A 20,496-nucleotide genomic window follows, 5' to 3' on the forward strand; every position below is an offset into this window, starting at 1 on the left:
CCAACCATTCTTTTTTAAAAAATGTTACAAACCCTTTTATGGTCCTAAAAAAAATAGCATTTTTTTTTTTTTTTGCAAAAATTCACATAATTTCTGGGTCCCAAAACAAACATTTTGAGCCATAGTTCAGAGTGGAGAATTGATTTTTTGTATGGAGGTCAGGGAAAATGACCTCTCAGTTGGCATGGAATACCTCTATAATGTATGTTTTGTTATTAAGTAGTTTGATGACATTGCATTTACGTGTGAGATAACAGAATAATAAAGCCGAGTAGCGCCAGTTCGAAAGCTATTTTTTATGCATGTAAAGTAATAAAAAGCCGCCCATATATAAGTGCACACATAGAACAATTAAATATTTGAATCCCATAATTATTTACTCAAGTGATATGATAATGACAGGTACAAATGATTGCTAAAAACAAAAGGATTCTACAATCACACGAACAGATTATATAATTCTGGCGTAGTCATAAAATCATGTGAACCCTCTAGCTTTCAAGGCTGTAAAGTCTTGAATTACTTCATCAAGATCTGGTTCATGAGCAATATCATTCTCAATCGATTCACTTTCCAGTCCGTCTAAGCGTCCTTGACTCATTGACAACCGCAAATACTTTAGTTTCAAGTTGGAAAAACTTCATTCTCCGGAAGCGACAGTCACTGGCAACGTCAATAATATTGTCAACGCACAGAAAACATTCGGAACCAGAGAGGTGAGCATATTCTCGCATGCACATATATAGGGGCACGTTTTTGGGATTAAAACGATGAGGTATTCTTCTGAATAGCGCTCGTAATTCGCCAAACAGTTCGTAACTTGATCTTATTGGTTTGCACATCAGGTAATGAAATTTGAAGATCTGCACATTTTCGTAAATCATCCTCCATATGAAGTTGTAGCTCACATATTCTAAATAAGAATCCAAATGCCTCCGGATGTCGGTTTGCCCAACAAACTCCCACGATGATAACTGAGATTGGAGCCTGGCAAATCATACTTAATTGAAATCTGACCACTTTGACTGCATCTATGCGATTCTCCCATCGGGTTTCGCTCAATGGATTGACCGTAAAATTTAGCACATACTACAGTAAAACATTCCATCTGTGTGAAGAAGCTGAGAAATAATTTTAATTATATTGGACAACATAAAAAAAGGACATTGCTTCAGAGTTACAATTAGCAGCATTATTCAGCACCAAATTCAACGAATGAATACAACAGGGTACAAAAAATGCTCTCCAATTGATATTTGTAATTCTGCTTGACATTCCCCGTGATGCCCTCAATCTAGCAGCTATACGTCCTCTTGCCTGCCGAAGTCTACGCTGGGAAAATATGCTAGGTCTAAGAGGGTTAAAGGATTGGCAGAAAAAACCGATCTCACGATACTATACCGCAGTGGTATGACCCCAATACTATTATTCGATGTATTAGGTTAGAGATTGCTGGAGGACTATCGGTACATCGAAATTTTGTAAGATGCATTACAAACATCCCATATGCTAATAATTATTTTCTAAGTGAGTTAAACCTGCAATTCATCGATAGTTGCTGTTTGTTGAATAATTGAAAATGATTCAAGATATTGCATGCAATTTGATAACGTTACGTTATGCCAGACTGAAATTTTATCGATTAAATAATTAGATGAATATGATTAAACATTCGTTGGACAAACCTTGGGTAAATCCACTGTTTGAACGACATTGGTAAATTTAAACGAAGATTATTACATCTGTAGCTAAATACTATTCCCTATCACAAATGCCGAGTAAGCTATGGTTACTTGTCACGATGTTCATTCCACCAATTTGTAAGCTATGCTAAAAGATATCACAAAAAAAATTATTCCACCGAAAGTCAAGCACCGTTGCGATCGCGAACGAGCCTATTCATTGGATGAAAAATTCAAGGTTTGTATAACAATTGTTATCGCCACGCCACGTGACAGTAAAGAAGCTGTAAACAAATACCTGTAATCTAAATACATGCGAACTCACCATCGTTGCTGAGAAATGGGGAAGTTACCCGGATGTCTCTGTTCAACTCTGGAAAAAATGAAAATCGAAACTTAAATTAATTTAGCAAAGTTGATTTTCACTTTTCAAATTAAGCATTACTATTTTCTACTTTCATACTTCTTCGCCACATGTTCATACATACACATACTCACACGCAAGGGAAAAAAATTGGCTTCAAATGTAACGCCTTAAATTACCAAATAATTATTAACAATACAAGTATTCATACCTCCTCCTGGTTGCTCCACACTTGACATGTAGTATTTCTCGTAGCATCTTAGCTTGAATTTTGAAGCTACGCACTTTTTACGCTGCAATAAGAATATAAGTGAATATTATTCACGCAATATACTTTAATTAGATTTCACGTCACTACAGACTGTATGTGCCGTAACCATTTTTTTTTTCTCTCATAACAATTTAGTGGTTTCTGATTTATTTATAAATGAACTGCAGCAATTAGTAATATTAAGCTAATAAAATAAGCACAAGTATCGGACAAATGCATAAAATCAGTGAACAACTAAAATCATTGGCGATCAAGAGCGAAGTTGTAAAAAATTATATCGATTACGCACTTTCTAGTTTTACTCACTGTAGGCGTTGGTCTAGTTTTTATTTTGTTCTTAGAGACGATTGATCTGGTTACTCCATTCGGTTCATTGCCGCGTGTATTCGATATGTACTGCAATGTAGTCTGTCCTTGTAATCGCGTAAGGGATAACAAAATTTCATTATTCTTTTATTTTCCAAATCAATACACACGCCATTGAAAATTTACGATCGTTTTTACAAAATATAGTCAAGGACCAAGTAGTAATAAATTAGCAGAAAGTATCATAATAGTACATGAAGAATGATTTGAAATGTATACATATTCTAAATAATATAAAATATAAATGTTCTCTATGTTTCCATAACATGTGTGACCTGACCTGACATTTTCAGCTTATGCATTTTGGTTATAATTGAGGTTCATCGGGACGCGGGAATAGAAACCGGACACGTTCCGAAATAAAATTTTGGTCATCAAGCCGCAAACCGAGTTCATTTACGACAAAACCGACTAGGATCCGTTCACAATCTTCTACCCTTGTCTCTCGTGTGGAGGATAACACCGGATTTTGTAGCGGATCTGTGTCGAATCCGACAGAGATCTGTCGTATTTTTTATGTAGGGAGGTCACCTCGATCCATCTTCCTGCGGTTCAATTCTGCTTCGGGGCACTCACCGTCGATGTTCGTCGGATGTTTTTATTTCAGTAAGTTATTTTTTCTCTGGACCACGCGCAGTCCTTCGTGGATTATTCACAAATGAGTATGGTGGAAATATATTGAAACAACGTGACCAACGCGATCTGAATTCTGGACTGATGGCCGTGGTTTTGCTTCGGTTGCTCAGAAGCGACCGATGCCGCGCGGCGCTCGAAATCGAGTCTCGACGGCCAGTTGGAAACACCGTGGGAGCTTCGCGCAACGTGGTCAGATGTTTAAGCAATTGCGGCAGAACGCGGCGATAGGCGTAAATTTGACCTCTCTGACGACTTTTCGTCAAATATAATATATATAAAATAAATGGGAAGTACAAGAAAAATCGCAAGCCCTTATCTTTTCTCAATGTATGAATATAGGACTGAAACTGATAAGATGATTTCACCGATAACGCGTCCGTATACCATGATCATGAACGCATTGGCGAATATCAAACTCTATATGCTTACAAATGAACCGTCGACGAACGCAAATTGAATAGATTTGTATTGTTTAATCGTGTGTTGGTAGTTTACTAGCATCGTATTATAAACTGATTACAAATCAGCGAAGAGCAATCATAGGCAAGAAATTTTTGATATAAAGTATGGACCAAGTCTTATTTCACTACAACACTTTAAAACAGAAGGAAAAAGTATTATCGTAATAGAGTTAACAGTCTTTCTTACACATGTAATTACTTCAAAATGTTTCAATACTTTACGTATAACTTATGTCTTGAAACTTTTTGATATTAAGGACCTCGTCGATTGTTGAGTAGGTGTACTGCAGCATTCGCAAATATAATTTTTTCTGTCAATTGTTCCATACTTGATTTCCACGCATCCTGAAATAGAATTATGCCGTCAATTAGAAACTACATTATCAAGTGCAATGATAATGTAACTGAAAATTTACAGAATCTTCTGTATTTGCAAACAAATTAGTATCTATGATTCTTGAGCGTTGTCTACCTACTAAACGCACTGTTTACATACTCACACACAACACCTAGATGTAATATATCTTTCACGAATATTTTTCTGTCACATTTACATATATTGGACAATAAAATTTTTTGAAATATTAGGAGATCCTCAGAAGATGGTATATGGGCAATTTCTATGTAGCAGACAACATCACAAGGTATTGACACGTATAATACTCTTCCTGTATTATTATAGCTCTATTTGACAAAATATATTGCATATCATAAAACACAAACTGATCAGCTAAATCTTGACAGCACATGTTAAAGGTTTCTGGCATTCCACATGCATAAACACGCGAAGACACACATCTACTATTACATCACAACACAGGCTTTGTTTCGTGGCACATGTCATAAGCTTTTTCATAATCATCTTAATTACAATAGGAGACTCATTAATCAATGTTTTTAGCTAATAATTTTTTGTTATTAATCCAGTGTAGTTATATTATGTTACGATAAATCGCTAAGGATTGGATAGACTTTTGGGCATAACGGTCAATGATATACTCTACATTATATTCTGATGTATAATATAGATCATTTCATGAAAAACAATCACCAGTGTTGATGAATAATGAAAAAGCTTAAATTTAATGAAGATTCGTTTCAGTACCTAAGTGCAGATATTTGTCACACGCGCCGCAATGGACTAGATTCGGTTCCAGGTCGAGTCGTTGGGCGCTGTGACAGCGGCTGCAATGTGGGCAGTAACGGCCTTTTCGCCACAGCCTTGTTAACGCACAAATATTTAAGTAGTTAGTGAAGTCAAAACGATACATCGATCAATGTTTAATTATTATCAGAATAAGTAGTAAAGCAAAAACATTTCGATAATCAGCAGCAGTGCAAAAATTTGTTTTTTAAATGTGTTAGTAATTGCACAGCAAACAGATGCCAAAGACTGAGCAAATAATCGAGTGGTTCATTGGCATATGACAGAAAGTTTCTTTACATTGCATTGAAAGTTAATGATCATGAGAGAAGTATCTGGACAATTAATACACGATATTTGATGTAAATTATAAATTACAATTGTTATTTTAACCAACTGAAGAGGTTTTTAAAAATAGCAGTGAATAAATAGAACCGAGTTTCAAATTTACAACAAAAGAATGGGAAAATATCAACCTCTATCAGTCTACGCACATTGAATTTCAAAAACATTCCAAACCATATGTTATTGACATAAATAACTGTACCAGAATCGAATCGTAAATACTTTGATGATACATTATAATTGTTTATGTTTGATTGTTACGGTATAATTCAGTACTGTTTCGATACTCTCATTCAAAGAGAATGGATATTAATTCATAAATGATGTACCAAAATAGAACATGAATAACTGTACTAGAACAGAATCGTAAATATTTTACTGATACTCTCATTCAAAGAGAATGGATATTAATTCTAGAGTTTAAGCTCAGGCCACAGAGAGCTATAAGCAATTTTTAAATTGTATAGTTTTACCTATTGTTACACCTATGCTTTAGAAGTCTATAAAATATATATCTGCAAAGTTGTTTCAACTTACTTTGAGCATGGAACGCATAGTGTGGAAACATAGACACGTGTGTTTCTCTCGCCTTTTTTGTATTCGTGTTGCCATTGTGCAACGCTATTCCTGTCTGAATTTGCTCCTCCAGGTGTTCGCAGTCCACAGCTTGCACAAACAGCACATTCTCGACAATGCCATCGCCCTTGCGGTACTCGCCTCAGACCCACACAATAAATATGATATCTGTAATTTGAATGTAGACACTCGTTCAAATGAGTTAATTCAAGGATGACCACATTCTTGAGTTTACTAAAATTAAACCCTGTTTAAAAATAAAGTGAAACTATTTACCCTCGATCGCACATGTCACAGAAGAGCATTTTATCTTCATCTGCAGGATTATGGCATTGATCACATGTCTTGCAATCTGTACACTGCCAGGAGTACCCTTGAATGTGAGGCACCATATCTAGTGTCAAGTCAATACACGATGGGTGAACTGTAAATGACAGAAAAAACCATTTCGCATTCAAAACTATAATCAGATACAATGATATCTAGACAGTCTTAAAAACTGAATTTGCAGTTAACTCGATACGACTCTATAAATTTAATGACATGACCAAACCCTCAACTATGCGGTGGATAAAGAAGTTACATAATACGTAGGATTAAATATAAAAAATATAGAAAAGAAAATTGATATCATTTTTTAATTCATATACTTTCAAATAATTATCATATCAAATTTCATGAACTCGAAGGTGCCCTTGAAACGAAATGACTATTTAGATGAGTAATAGTTATGATTCTGTAATTTCATACCTAATGTCATTAGTTCTAGCCTATGAGAATACGATGTGTACCTTCTCTGCAGACATACTTCAATCATTTTTACAGCAAAGAACATCAATATCACAAGTATGACCAGATCAAATCCCAATAGTATATAACAGACAGTATTCACAAATACAGTTGGCCAATAGACAGAATAGATAGAAGATGGACTAACAGTAAGTACTTTGTGTAATATAAAGATTTATCCCAATACTCGATTCTAGCAATGACAAAATGTAACTACTATTCATCTATCTGATTTCTCTTATAATTGTTTTATAACCGTTGCTGACGTATTTCGGTGGTGGAATATAATCAGTTATTGATAATATGGATACAAAATTACTTCAAGCATCACAGCAGTTGATAGAAAAATTCATATTTGAAAAACATTAATTTTCTGGCATTCACAATGGAGAGAGTAAGAAAAAAGAACAAAGTGACATATCGTTAGATCAAAACATCTACACACAAAAGTTTGAGAAGATCCTTTTCGTTCATGTGGATTCCATACAAACGTAAAACATCGTGTTTGCATGCAATGTAAGTAGTAGCAAGCAAACTCTGGTTAAGTGTTGGACCTCTGAAACTGTACACCAGTTTTTGTGAATCACGCGACTTGGAAAAAAGATTTACAAATTAGTTAGCTCAATTTCCAGAATTTATCAGGTGAGTCAACTGAGTGGGTAAACTTACCCTGGCGACAATATTTTTTGTCCTCAAAACGAAGAATCAGTATGAATCAAATATTGTTCAAAGATGCAGTCACCTGGGCTGAGGAAATTGAAATCTTCGGTATATCAGTAAAAGGATCGTGGACCTTTTAGGCATTTCTTGCCTAACAAATATTCTTTGTAAACATTGCTATAAATAATCTGTAGTTGTATTCAAATTAAGTCAAATACAAAGTCACACTGAACCATAGCAAATCTAACTACTTCTACGACATCACAATTCACCTCACATACATTTCCAATTTCATGACAGTGTCATGTTACAGTAGCAATATAGAAAAATTAGTTAGATCATTACAGTATGTAATATCTGTCGTATGCTACCACATGTACATGGTGTTAATTTGAATCTATAAAGTTAATGATGAGGTCATTTAATTTTTTTTATATAGCTTATAGAAAATATGAAAAAAAAAATCAAATTGCCAAGTTTTATTCAACTCAATAAATTTATGTAATATACTACATCACTTCTAAATTATAGTATCCTAAGTCTAATATTTTTTAAATAATTCTATTTTCCACTTTTCACGGTAATAAACCAGTCACACATTGCATATTATGTTTCCAATGAAACGAAATCCCACCATTAGGAACAATTACTCTACTCAACGTGTGATCTAATATCGTAGAATAATATGTTCAATAATGCCAAATGAAATTGCTAAGTCTTCTTCATAAACTTGTGCAATCAAATTTTTTAAGTCGACAGTAAATCTGGATCCTTTCATTTCTGATGACTATATAATTTTTCACGTACCATTTCCATTACAAGTACCACACTGTATTAGTACTTCAGCCTTTCCATGTTTGTTTAAGTGTTTTAAACACATTTTACACTTTAAGTTTTTGTTATCTTCCTTGTGGGCGCCCAACTCCATATCAACTTCATCGATCGTCGATTGGGATTCTTCTGTGTCCTGCGTTCCTTCGCTAGATGATGAGCTGAAAAGGATCTAATTAATACGAATCGTCGGTCTTCAGTAGTATTCACTTAAAATAACTTAATAAAAGTCATTTTGCTAACCACTACATGGCACGAAATTCTTCTAATTCTTTACGCACCTAGAGTCATCAGAGGATGAATCGCTATCGCTGTCACTCTGTGATCCCTCAGATTGACTGTCAAACTTACGTTCATTAGGTTTCATCGGACCATAAAGAACAGTATTCAATGGGTAATACCTCAATTCAGCAGGTGTATATTCTCTATAATAATCTGTGTATTGTCCAGGTATCAGAGCCACAGGATAGTTACTAACTTTACGTTCCGTGTCAACTTTTTGTTGTTTTTTAGGTACGTGGATGGTGAAACTTTGTAAATCTAAGCTATACTTTCTAGACTCTTTTCGAGCTTTATTGAAATTAACGTTCCAAGATAACGCTGACTGTACAGCCATTTCTGCAAGATCTATGCGATTTCGTTCCGCATTTGCAGCAGCTGTTAGTTCTTTTTGCTTCTTTGAATGTTCTTTAGCTTGTTTTTCTCGCATATGCTTACGGTACTCTTCATACTGATCTGGAAAATCGCTGCACATGACATCTAACACTTCCGTACTGCATATTGCTGTGAGTCCTAAATATGAACGGAGATGATCTGATTAAAACCTCAGCTGATATGAGTAGTTAAATAATGAAAACATGTTTTCTCAGGCATAAGGACAGGAGATAATACGCGCAGATACAATTGAATATGCATAATAAGGGATGTAAAAATTGATAAGTAATTTCACTATTAATATTGAAACCTGAAAAGTTATTGGTCAAAGTCTGTTACGAAAAGGTAGTGGTTATATACATTTTTATCGTTTATCCGTACTGTTTAAAAATATTTCAGCAAAATTAGGTTCAAACTTACCCATATCGCACATAGCTTCACTCACTAAACAATTTTCTCTGAGGTAATTTCTTTCCTCCATTTCTACCATTCTACGCTTCAAATCCGGGTACTTTCGTTTAAATGACTTCACTCCCAAGTATTGTGAAATTTGTTCCTGTATCATAAATGTTTCTCCTTTTTTATCAAGAGGCCATTCATATTCAGCAATTTTGTCAACAGTAAACGGTCCTTCGTCAGGATCAAAGTTTATTTCCATTCTTCGATTCTTCACTTTAACTTTTTCAGATTCTGTAGTGGCAGTGCTCAGCACGCTGCCTTGAGATTCCTCATTGATTACAGTTTCTACAACTATAACACAATATTTACTTTAAATTATTTCGGTAGTAAAATGTCAATAGTTGAGCAAACAATATAGCATTCAAAGTACTGATTTACAGTTATATTGAGTACGAGGAAACGATATTTGTGGCATTAAGCTCCACTTTTATTTGACCATAACTGTAGTGTATCTCGATGTGTAAATTTGTTTAAAGATCATAAAAAATAGCCCGATTTTTCTAGAAATAACAATTATTCCAATCAATAAAATAATATTATTTTTACAGATGATAGTATAATAGTATTTTCAGCCTGTATCCATTTATTACCGCTCGTATTTTCATTTGGAATTCCAAATCTAATAAACATTAGTTACAAATTTTTAGAGAGATCTGTCGATTCATCTAAATGCATAAATTCTAATTGAAATAAGTTACAAATAATTTTACGTATTACGGTCTGCACTCACATTCTCAAAGTATCATTTGAGTGCACGTATGGCAATGTATTATTTGTGAATTTATTTTTAAAAATGTGCATGATAATTACTTTACGTCTGTGAATAATTTTTAACCTTGTCAAAACACTCCATGACGGCTATTTTATATTCGGGAATATAGAAATAAGACACGAGAAAATGCTCTATTTTTAGATATCCCGGTCGGAGGTACACTACCACATTTATATTTTAGAGACCGGGTACTTTTAATGACTCTTAACGAATCACATTGTCAAAACAGATTCCAACAAATGCAACACAACCCGAAATATGTTAAAGTTAGGTTTTTTTAATATTTATAATCTTCAAATAGATACAAAGCGATGAAAACACACTAGGAAAATTGTGAAACTAATCATTTTGCGAGTCTCTGAATGTTGCCAGATTAAATGAAATGTAATGTAAATACGCATTTAAGTTGTTTATCATAAACAATAAAAATAAAAAGAATCACGATAATGTATAATGAAAAAAAATATTGATAAGTATTACAATAACATTGTTGAGAAATTACCAAATTTAACACCATTCTATAGTATTTATACCACAATCTCACAATTCATAAAAGATTTGCTTTTGTCATATATACGAGTAAAGATTCAAAGCAAAATTAATTGAAATCATCTACAAAACTTGACTGGATTGAGAATCTTATTATTATTATTATAAAGTCTCGAATTTTTTAATAAGAATATACGATGAAAGTTTTACCAGGTATGGAGATGTTTCTAGCTGGTGTTTGCGATCGCGAATTGGACTCTGCACTCATTCGGGTTTCTTCATCCATCACCTGTACTATTGAAATTGCTTCACTTTTGCTACTTGTTTCGGGTAGTTTTATCGAAGGTGTTAACCAATTTTGATGCTCAGTTGTTGTCATGTCTACAATAATGTTTTTGCTTTCGTGAATGGCAGATTTTGGTCCCTCAATTAACTGATCAGTATTCAGCTCTGCGGTAATGGTCTCGGAGCGCTGCAATATTTCAGATATCATGACAGCTGTTGAATCTGATGTATTGACATTTGATTGAACCATCATGCGTGCTTGAGGTATAGGTTCCAGAGGCAACACCGCAGATAATTGTTTCACAGCTTCGGTTTGAAGTCTTAGTTTTTTCTGTGGCTCTGAAAAGCCTTGCTTTACTATCGTTTCGGATAATAATCTCTTGCGATCTGTTGGACTCTGTTTCAAAGCTCTGTATAGTTCCGATGTCTGTGCCATAACTGCTGGAATAACTCTTTGCTGAAACGGGTCTATTAAGCTCATTGTTGATCTTTCAATTTCAGTTAACGGATCCTCCAGTCGAGGTATTTTCCCAATAGCACAATCTATTCTGTCCATTTTTCGCTTTCCTCTTCCTAGATTGAAAAACAAACTTTGATCACAGAAATCCATAGCAAATATCACTTCGCTATAACATCTGCAATTTGATTGCTGAATTACACTCTTTTAGGAGTCAGCAGGTAACTTGGAAACTCTACTAGATGTGTTGACTATTAATATACGTAAATCACACCTCTAAAAAATATCAAATTCCACAGGAAAAATGCCGGCCTTCTAAAGGTTAATGATTAATTTCTTGTAAGTATCTGACGTGATTGATTAGACTTTTGTTAGTTATGAAACATATATTCATTCGCATAGGAATCTATCATTCATAAATAATATGCCATGTATAAGCTCAATGAGAAATTGTACAAACCTCTTCCTCTACCTCTTTTTGGCGGAGCATAACTCTTTTGACTCCTGCAAGTTCGTTTCGGACGGTCGCTCTCTCTATGGTCAATTCCAAGTGGATGTGGCATATTGTCTAAAGCCAATGGGTCTTGTGGAATAATTTGTCGCATCAGTGGTTGCCCAGGTGGTAACGTTGATCTTTTCGGTCTGCCTCGTTTTCTAGGTACCTTGACTTCTTGTGCCGCTACCTTGACTTCTTCTATTATCATAACATCCTGACTTGAATTGGAGTTTTCATTAACAATAATTAACTCTGGCCGATGCTCAATAATTTCACAATCCGAATTCGGCGGAGAGCTAGCTGCACTTTTGCGTAAGATCTCTTTCAATTTTCCACTCATTGATAGATCAGTGGGTTTAGGAGATGAAACATGAGTGATACTTATTTCTTGATTAATCACACTCATTTGTTGTCGGCTAATTGCACTCGTTTTTTTGTCTAACATCATCTGCTTTTGTTCTCCAGACATAACTGGTTGAATTGTAACTTCAGGTAATCTATGCGACAATTTAGCTTCTAGTTTACTTTTTTTTACATCCACCGAGGAAATAGTAACATCTTGACATTTTGATGGAACTTCCATGACATTGTCTACTTTTTTATGAAGCATTTGAATCGGTTCAATTGTCAATTCAGACCGATTACCGTGTATGATGCTTGAATGACCAGTTTTAAAAATCCTCATCTGAGAATCCTTAGTGGGAGATGTTGGTTCTGTACGCTTGTAATGTGTGCCTGGAATACTTTCGGAATGATCTTGACTTTTTGAAGGCATTTCGCCGAAAGAATCTTGTTTTTCATTAGCAATTATGGTAGGATGCCCTGTCTTTGACAATTTAATCTTCATTTCTATTGGAAACTCCATTTCCTTGCGCTTTTGTGAAACTTCGTGAATGTTTGACAATTTTTCTTTCTGCTTCATTGCGGTTTTTTCTTTTTTGTCAGGCTCTATTATAGATGCATCTCCTGTTTTGGATAATTTTATTTTCATCCCGAGAGGAGATTCTGTTCTTTTGGGACCTTCTAGCGAAGTATGATATTTTTCTGCACGTTTTAGGTGGGCCTCCTTGGACTCTGGAGAAACTTCAGAATGTATTATAGAAGCATCTCCAGTTTTTGATAACTTGATCTTCATTCCAAGTGGAGACTCCAAGGACTTAGATCCTTCTTGGCAAATTGACGGATGTACTCGGCCCGCGACATTATCCTTAGGTTCGTTGAGAAATTCTTGTTTTTCTGGGTGTATGATCGATGCATCACCAGACTTCGATAATTTGATTTTCATGCCTATGGGAGATTCATTTGGTTTTGTAACTTCATACGCCGTTTCGTAGATCTCAGCATCCGGCAGTGACGATTCTTGATACTCTTGTGGAATTTCTAAAGGCATTACAGTAGCTTCGCCACTTTTCGTTACTTTAATTCTCATTCCAATAGGAGAGTCTGTTCGTTTCTGGATTTCCTGTACCTCCGATTTCTCTCTATATTTCGTTGCTATTAGTTCTTTATTCTCGTCAGATTCTTGTTTATCGGGATGAATGATTGATGCATCTCCAGTTTTTGATAATTTGATTTTCATACCAATCGGAGATTCGACCCGCCTTGTTATAGCTGCAATATTTTCTATTTCGTCTCTGGCTTCTTTGAATTCTTCCGCTGTTTCAGATTTTTCTGGTTGTATAATAGAGGCTCCCCCAGACTTCGAAAGTTTAAATTTCATCCCCAGAGGGGAATCCGTTCGTTTTGGATGATCTTGATTAGAACTCAATTTATCTCTGGATTTTGATGAAGAATCTTTCGATTCCTCGCAACTTTCTGTCGATATTATAGATGCATCACCGCTCTTCGATAATTTGATTTTCATACCAATTGGAGATTCTGTTCGTTTTGGAATCTCAGTTTGAGTTTCACATTTGTCTCTATACACGCATTCATCTGAAACTTCTTGTTTCTCTGGTTGTACTATCGAGGCATCGCCACTTTTAGACAATTTGATTTTCATTCCTATTGGAGAATCTGTTCTTTTTGGAACATCTTGTCCACTATCAATTTTTTCTTTGTTACGTTTGGGGGTCAATTCTTTTGATTCATGCTGTACTATAGATGGACCCCCAGTTTTCGAAAGTTTTATTTTCATACCCAGTGAGGACTCAATTCGTTTTGGTAAAACCTCATCAAACTTGTGTTTACTTTCTTTAACCTCGTCAGTTAAGTCATATTTATCAGGTTGAATGATTGAAGCATCGCCTGATTTCGATAATTTAATTTTCATACCAATATGAGATGGGGATAGCATTGCATCCGTGTGACGCTGTGTACTCTCATCATAATTATCATTAGAAATTATCGAAGGATGACCACCTTTTGATAATTTCAACTTAATTTTACCCAATTTTTGACCAGGGCTATCTTCTGGGTTCGGAGAGTTTGCTGCTGATCGTATCTTGGGACTTTTGGGTGATCTCGGCTCACTGCAATCAGCGATAGCAGACTTTGCTATTTTCAAAATTATTCGTGGGGAACCAACATTTTCGAAATCATGTTTCTCAGAATCTTTTCTTGGAGTGTCTGCAATTCTCGGCTCGTTTTTGTCTCCACCTATTGGAGATTCAAGCATTTTTTGATACATACTTTTAGAGTCTACCTTTGAATCCCTTTGAATAAGCAAACTTGTTTTCGGAGTTGTAGGTGTATCTAATATTCTCGGAGTTATTTCGTTAGATGGTATTTCTATTTTGGGTGGTACTTTCAATCTCTCTTCTAGAATTGAAATCTTAGGCATCTTCTCCGATCTTCTAATATTATTTTCCGGTAATTCCAGGATTTGGCAATCAGCAAATTTTTCCGAAGTCGATGCAAGACTTTCACCTGATCTGTCGCTCCAACTGGGGGTCTCCGCTACTGTCAGAAGATTTTTCAGCATCTCTGAATTATTTTCTGATACAAGATTTTCAGTAACATCCAATTTCAAAGTACTTTCCGAAGTTTTACTCAATTCTGCAGCTATTTTCAACTTGCGTTCATTTTCCAACTTGGCTGCCTCAGAAATAATTTCTGCTTCTGATATAGCTATTGAATTTGGCTTAATTTGTTCCAATTCTACAGGTAGTTCCAAAGTACCCTGACAAACTTCTGTTTCTGACAAAAACACACAAGACTTATTCTGTTCCGAATTCTCTTCTACAATGTCTTCAGTTATTTTAGGTGACAAGAGTAGTGGAGAATCTATTGTTTGCTCCTCAGATTCTTGTAAGAATTTTACAGCACATTCTAATTCAGAAATTTCTGAACTTTGTTGTGAGGTATCAACATTGTCTTCTGACGTATGGCAAAGAACTTCAGATTCTGCTGCATCGTCAGTATCAAACAATACCTCGTCTGGTAGATCAATTTTGACATCACATGCTCGTAGCACTGCACATTCAATCAATTTTTCCTCTTCTTGTTTCAATGGTAAACTTATTTCAATACCTTTGTCTACATTCAGATTTTCTTCATCTTTTGTTTTACATGCTCCACTTATACTTGCCATACTTTGATCGACAGATGAAATATCTTTGGGAATGGAACTGTTACTAGCTTTTAGCTCTTGTCCGTTGTCTTCTTTGAACTCATCAGCATTAATATTTTCATCATTCCTTTCTTGTATATTATCTGCGAGCTGTATATTTTCAATGTTTGTTGAACTTATGATAACATCAGTTATATAATTAGCTTCATGTGATACACTTGATGTTTGACTCGAATCTTCAATGAAACATGTTTTGTTCATTTCTTCTAGCAATGATACAGATTGATCTTTTATTCCAGAAAATTCGTCTGTTTCTACTTGTTCGATTCTTAATGGATCAGAACTCACAATAGATGATGGAGATAAATTGCTATCGGGTAATATTTCCAAATTGTTGAAGTTTTCCAAGGGTTGTAGGTCATCTTTTAATACAGAATCAGCTAACTCATCAATCAAAATTTCATCAGCCACTGCTGTCAATTTATCCAATTCTTCAATAGGCTCACATTTTAAATCTTCGTTCACCTTCTGTTCATATTCTATTAAATCAGTAGACTGCAGGGTATCTGAAACAGATTCAGGTATCACCTTAAATACATTTCCTTCAGATTCAATACCTTGTAGATTTCTGTCCAAAATTTGATTTGATTTCGAATCTTCAATGGAGCAAGGAATACCAGTTGTGACCTCAGGATAGCTGGCCTTGATATGTTTTGTTGGAATTAAGTCTTCTTCAAGTTTCTGTTCGTTTTCTAATAATTTTGACTCATTTTCTGAAAGTTCAGATATGCTGTCAATTGCTTGTATTTCTTGTATGCTAATTTGCGAGTCACAAATTTGATCTACTGGATGTTCTGTTAAAATTAAGTTAACTTTGGATTGTGTTTGGCTTGAGTCCTCAACTAATTCATCACTCGAAAGAGCATCCACAGATTTACTAATAATCAGTTCAGCTTCAGACTGAGTCTGAGATTTTTCACCCTGAATTTCAGGGCTGTCCAGTTTTTGAAGCGTTATGGTAGGAGATAACTCTTGACACTGTACATCGTCATCTCTTAATGAAGTTTCAGAACTATTAATTGCTTCCTGCTGTATTTGAGGAACATTCAAGTTATCACTTTGTTCTTTTTTTGATTTAATATTTACTTTGCTCTCACATTTATTATGCTCAGGACCTAATTCTGAGCAGCCGGCAATTTCAGGCCAATCCTGCATTGTACTAGTTTCTGAGGCATTTTCCCAATCTGCAAGTGATACTACGCTCGCAATAACGATCTCACTACATGACTCTTTAATATTTTCAATTTCTGCGATCTCTGCTTCATATTTGTCAGATGTATCTTTTATCTGTTTATTTTCTGTATCAATTGGCAATACAGCGATTGATTCAGTTTCTTCTGATTGATGAGATTCCTTATAGACTTGTTTTGTTGGAACATCATCTTGGCAAATTTTCGAACAGATAGATATGGTAGAATCCACTGTTTTTGCTTCGACAACCTGACTGATGTTGAGTGATTCGTCAGTAACCTCTGGTTGATAGGAGTCACCTTTGCAGTCAACACTCTCCAAGTTTGATATTTCAACGTTTAATTCATTAATATCTTCAGATATTTCTACTTTTGAGTCTGGTGCATTTTCCATTACTATGTCAATGATTTCAGAACCAGCTTGTGGCTCTACGTCACCTTTACTATCTTTTAAATTAGCATCAAGAAGATCAGAATTTTTCACTTCTGGAGAACAATCTCTTTGTGAAATCAAGTTTTCCTCATTTATCTGTGAGATAACAGCGTCAACTTTTGCTTCGACAAAATTTGTTTTTTCAGCTTGACTAAATTCCTGGGATGATTGTAACTTTTGCACCTCATTTGCTTCCACAATATCACATGACGGAATTTTGATTTCTGTACAGTTTTCATCTCCTGACTGCGTTAAGTTTGTATTCGAATCTTCTATTTCCTCTGGCTTCTCCTTGTTCGAATCAACTGATATGTCATGCTCAGTTGCCGATATGTTATTTTTTAACTCTATTTGGCTTTCTTGAGTAATTGGTGATGTATTTTCCGTCAATGTTTGCTGTATTTGACCATCTTTTTCAGTTGCACATGGTTCAACCTCAACTGTTTCTCCGTCTTCTTCAATGCTTGAAGTGTTCTTGGATGTGCTACTGGGTTCATCTTCATATTCCTTTTCTTTGTTCTCTACAGATTGTATGATTGGAGCAATACCCTCAAAAATTTTCGTATCAGCTACCACTTGTTTTGTTGTTTTCTCTTCTATTGTCTCTGGAAGTTCTTCAACTTCCAATATTTCCCTGCATTCTTCATTTGTCAAGACTGTTTTTTCAGGTGCCGTAGCATCAACACTTTGGTCATCTTCACTATGTAAATCTTGACTAACTTCTACAGGTGAAGTGGAGGTTTCAGAAAAATGTTTGACAAAATTATCAGCAGTATGTGAATGTTCTGAACTTGATAACGATGTTCCAAGACTTTGCGAACTACTCAATTCGCTATTATTATCCGATGTGGGTTCAGGGAGTATGATTTCTTTTTCAATTTCTGTGTGTTCAAACTTCATTTCCAATTCAACTTGTGTTGCATTTTTTGATCCAACCTCTGGATATGTCGATATGATGGTAGATGACGTCTCTGACACCTTGATTGGTTTGGGATTTTGTACAGATAAGTTTTCCATTGGCAGGACTATCTTTGCACTCGAGTCCAATGATGTGATATTAGTTTCATAAGGTTCCACTGCTTCGTCAATCAATTGAACATCTATGGGAATCTTTTCAACCCCATCTGGACTGCTACTTGTTGCTAGCTTCAGGATCTTATTCCCTGTCGGATCCTCAATTGTTTCAAGTTCAGACTCCAACGACTTATCTTCCACATATGGAGTTTCTTGCAAACGTTTTTTTTCTGAGTCGATCAATTCTTGTACCGACGCAGTAGTCGTTTGCAATGGATTACTCGTATCGTCAATAATACTTGAATCTGGCAATAAAGATATTTTGCAAAACTGACTACTTTTCTCTGTATTTTCCTGACTATGCACATTTGTTTCTGCTCGTTTTTCCTGTTCATTAGCATAATCATCAATAAGATTCACAATTACTTGTGATTCGATGATTTGATGTAAATCATTGTTTTTTGTGTTATCTTGTAGACCAGCCAAAATCTTATGCGTGTTACCAGGATTTTCTTTGTCGTCCAATGACTTACATTCTTGACCAATTGTAGTAAATTTTGTAGAAGTACTTGTTGGTATATCGGAGTAATCACGCAGTTCGGTTTCGTTGTGCGAAGTTTCTGTTAAAACATCTCTAGAGCTGACTTCCTGCTCAGGCTCGATAACTTGCATAGTTTTTTGTTCTTCTATAACGGATGATGGAAGACGAACATCTGTGATAGCAGGCAATTCATCTTTGTCGTCAGTTTCCTGAGAGTCTTCAGAAATGTAAGCTTCCCCAATGAGTTGTAGACTCTTAGAAATACTTCCCACATTTGTAAGTACATCTGATAGCTTTTTATCCATGGAATCATCAGAGGCTATTTTGCTCTCTAATTCAGTATTTGCAACGCAACCCTCACTTTTCACTATGGTACAGGTATCAGTCTCTGGATTTTCAACAGGCACTGCAACATTATCATCACATTCCAATGGGTCTGTATGCTTGTCATTTTTTTCATCATTTAAATTTATTTGAATACTAGGTGAAGATATCTCTGATGGCTTTGTTGCAATTTCAGGAAGAGGTGTGCTAACAATCTCCCCCACAGGGTTTACAGTTTCAATTACACAATCAAATTTTATACTGTCGATGTCGCTAGCTTTTTGTTCCTTTATACGAGATATGTTATTTTGAAAATCTTCGTCAAATTTGTTTATAGCATGAGTAGCGGAGCAGAGTGAAGGTGCACCTGCATTCTCAGTCTTCGGTGTGGGCTCTGCTTTTGTTTGTTCACACTCGTTACTTAGTTCATCCAAAGTTGGCGTAACATCTTCAGTTTTAGTAGTAACGTGAACATCCGTTTCGACAACAACTTTGTCTTCTAAAATGTTTTTGAACGATAAATCTTCAGCTTTTATAACATCTGGAGAGTTTTCATCGGAAGCAGACTTATTGCTAATTTTTCTATGGGCGATATTTTCTTCTGGCGGCTCATCCACTCTCAAATCTTTTATACAACTTTCTTCGATGAGGCTTGAACTTGGCTGTTCAGCTGGTGACAGTGATGTCAGTTGAGTGAAAAGTTCTTCAGTAAATTTAATATCTGAACTTTCTCCAGGGGCTTCATTAGTTGCAGCAGAGCTTGTTTCACGCTTGCAGTCAGTAATAATTTCTGAAAGAGCAGCTATTTCACTTTCCAGCGTAGACTCAACCGCTTGTTCTGTTTGCACACCTATTATATCATTGATATCCATTATACTCAGTGCTTCTGTATCGTATGTTTCAGAATCGCTGTCTATACAGTACGGGGCATAACGGACCGCTGAATCTTGTTTGGTGGTGTCAGCTGACGTTGATTCTTTATGATCATCTTTAGAGCCAAAGAGGCCCATTTTTGAATCCTCGGACATCGTTCAACTTGCAGGATAACCAAACTGCTACATTTGTTTTCCATACATGTTTTTTTGAGTATTAGGTTAGTTATTCAGTTTTTTAAATTCATGTGTAAAAACCTTTTTTTTTATTCGATACTATTTGTACGCATTACTAAAAAAAAATATAACCACACTTTCAGTTTCAAATAATAAAGTTTACGGTTTCATATTTCAGGCCCAGAGTATTTGGCAGTTTCTTGGATCCAAACATCACTTTGCCTATTCTTACGAGAATCTCTTATGCTTCAACATTTATTTTTCACTCAACAATGTCAATTTTATAAATGACCAGTGTAAACTCAGTACGAAATTTAACTGCTCATTATTTGACGCTTGACGCTTAGAGATACGTCGTTTCACTGCAATGCACTGTACGATTGTTTGCTGAACACACGCTGACAGTGGCCACTCCTAACGTGCCTACATCGTTCATGGTTGAGGCTCGTTTACAATAGACGGCAGTACGGCTTGCGTCATAAACCGATGAAACGGAACCCTGAGGAGTGAAAGAGCGTCGTACAGTAAAGCCTACAGTAATGCCAAAAAGACCGAACGGAAAACATGCTCCCACCTGTGTGGTAAGTGGGGTAACTGCAAGATCTATCGCGAAATTTATTGATGTTCGAACATTTTT

The 20,496-nt window shown here is 35.5% G+C and overlaps 2 protein-coding genes across 5 annotated transcripts; both read right to left on the reverse strand.

Annotated features, from left to right (window-relative positions):
- Nucleotides 1-183: 183 nt before the first annotated feature.
- Nucleotides 184-2,403, reverse strand: LOC124179208. Its single transcript, XM_046563415.1, has 3 exons — nucleotides 2,258-2,403; nucleotides 2,008-2,055; nucleotides 184-1,121 (listed from the first exon to the last, which is right to left on the reverse strand). The coding sequence occupies exons 1-3, from the start codon at nucleotides 2,302-2,304 to the stop codon at nucleotides 914-916; spliced, it is 303 nt and encodes a 100-aa protein (XP_046419371.1). The 5' UTR covers nucleotides 2,305-2,403; the 3' UTR covers nucleotides 184-913.
- A 594-nt stretch (nucleotides 2,404-2,997) lies between these two features.
- On the reverse strand, nucleotides 2,998-20,229 carry LOC124179158. 4 transcript variants are annotated; one of them, XM_046563317.1, is made up of 9 exons: nucleotides 11,702-20,228; nucleotides 10,710-11,357; nucleotides 9,200-9,529; nucleotides 8,407-8,917; nucleotides 8,102-8,286; nucleotides 6,122-6,269; nucleotides 5,807-6,013; nucleotides 4,886-5,001; nucleotides 2,998-4,125 (listed from the first exon to the last, which is right to left on the reverse strand). In XM_046563317.1, exons 1-9 carry the CDS (start codon nucleotides 19,836-19,838, stop codon nucleotides 4,010-4,012), a joined length of 10,398 nt encoding a protein of 3,465 aa, XP_046419273.1. In that variant the 5' UTR covers nucleotides 19,839-20,228; the 3' UTR covers nucleotides 2,998-4,009. The 4 variants fall into 4 exon arrangements, 3 of the variants coding, with proteins under 3 accessions (XP_046419273.1, XP_046419274.1, XP_046419275.1); XM_046563318.1 differs by lacking the exon at nucleotides 4,886-5,001; XR_006869968.1 differs by lacking the exons at nucleotides 2,998-4,125; nucleotides 4,886-5,001; nucleotides 5,807-6,013 and adding an exon at nucleotides 7,304-7,445 and having other exon boundaries at nucleotides 6,132-6,269; nucleotides 11,702-20,229.
- Between the last annotated feature and the right edge of the window lie 267 nt (nucleotides 20,230-20,496).

The sequence above is a fragment of the Neodiprion fabricii genome, chromosome 3 (assembly GCF_021155785.1).
Source record: "Neodiprion fabricii isolate iyNeoFabr1 chromosome 3, iyNeoFabr1.1, whole genome shotgun sequence".
NCBI classification, from domain to species: domain Eukaryota; kingdom Metazoa; phylum Arthropoda; class Insecta; order Hymenoptera; family Diprionidae; genus Neodiprion; species Neodiprion fabricii.

What these genes read in the sequence shown, in the direction of transcription:
- LOC124179208 (XM_046563415.1), bottom strand. Translation starts at nt 2,304, where the DNA reads ATGCTACGAGAAATACTACATGTCAAGTGTGGAGCAACCAGGAGGAG. An exon ending in TGTGGAGCAACCAGGAGGAG is followed by an intron (nt 2,056 to 2,257) that starts GTATGAATACTT and finishes CATTTTTTCCAG; the next exon opens with AGTTGAACAGAGACATCCGG. An exon ending in CCCATTTCTCAGCAACGATG is followed by an intron (nt 1,122 to 2,007) that starts GTGAGTTCGCAT and finishes ATTATTTCTCAG; the next exon opens with CTTCTTCACACAGATGGAAT.
- LOC124179158 (XM_046563317.1), bottom strand. Translation starts at nt 19,838, where the DNA reads ATGTCCGAGGATTCAAAAATGGGCCTCTTTGGCTCTAAAGATGATCAT. An exon ending in TAGAAACATCTCCATACCTG is followed by an intron (nt 9,530 to 10,709) that starts GTAAAACTTTCA and finishes ATTGTGTTATAG; the next exon opens with TTGTAGAAACTGTAATCAAT. An exon ending in TGGTACTTGTAATGGAAATG is followed by an intron (nt 6,270 to 8,101) that starts GTACGTGAAAAA and finishes TGTCATTTACAG; the next exon opens with TTCACCCATCGTGTATTGAC.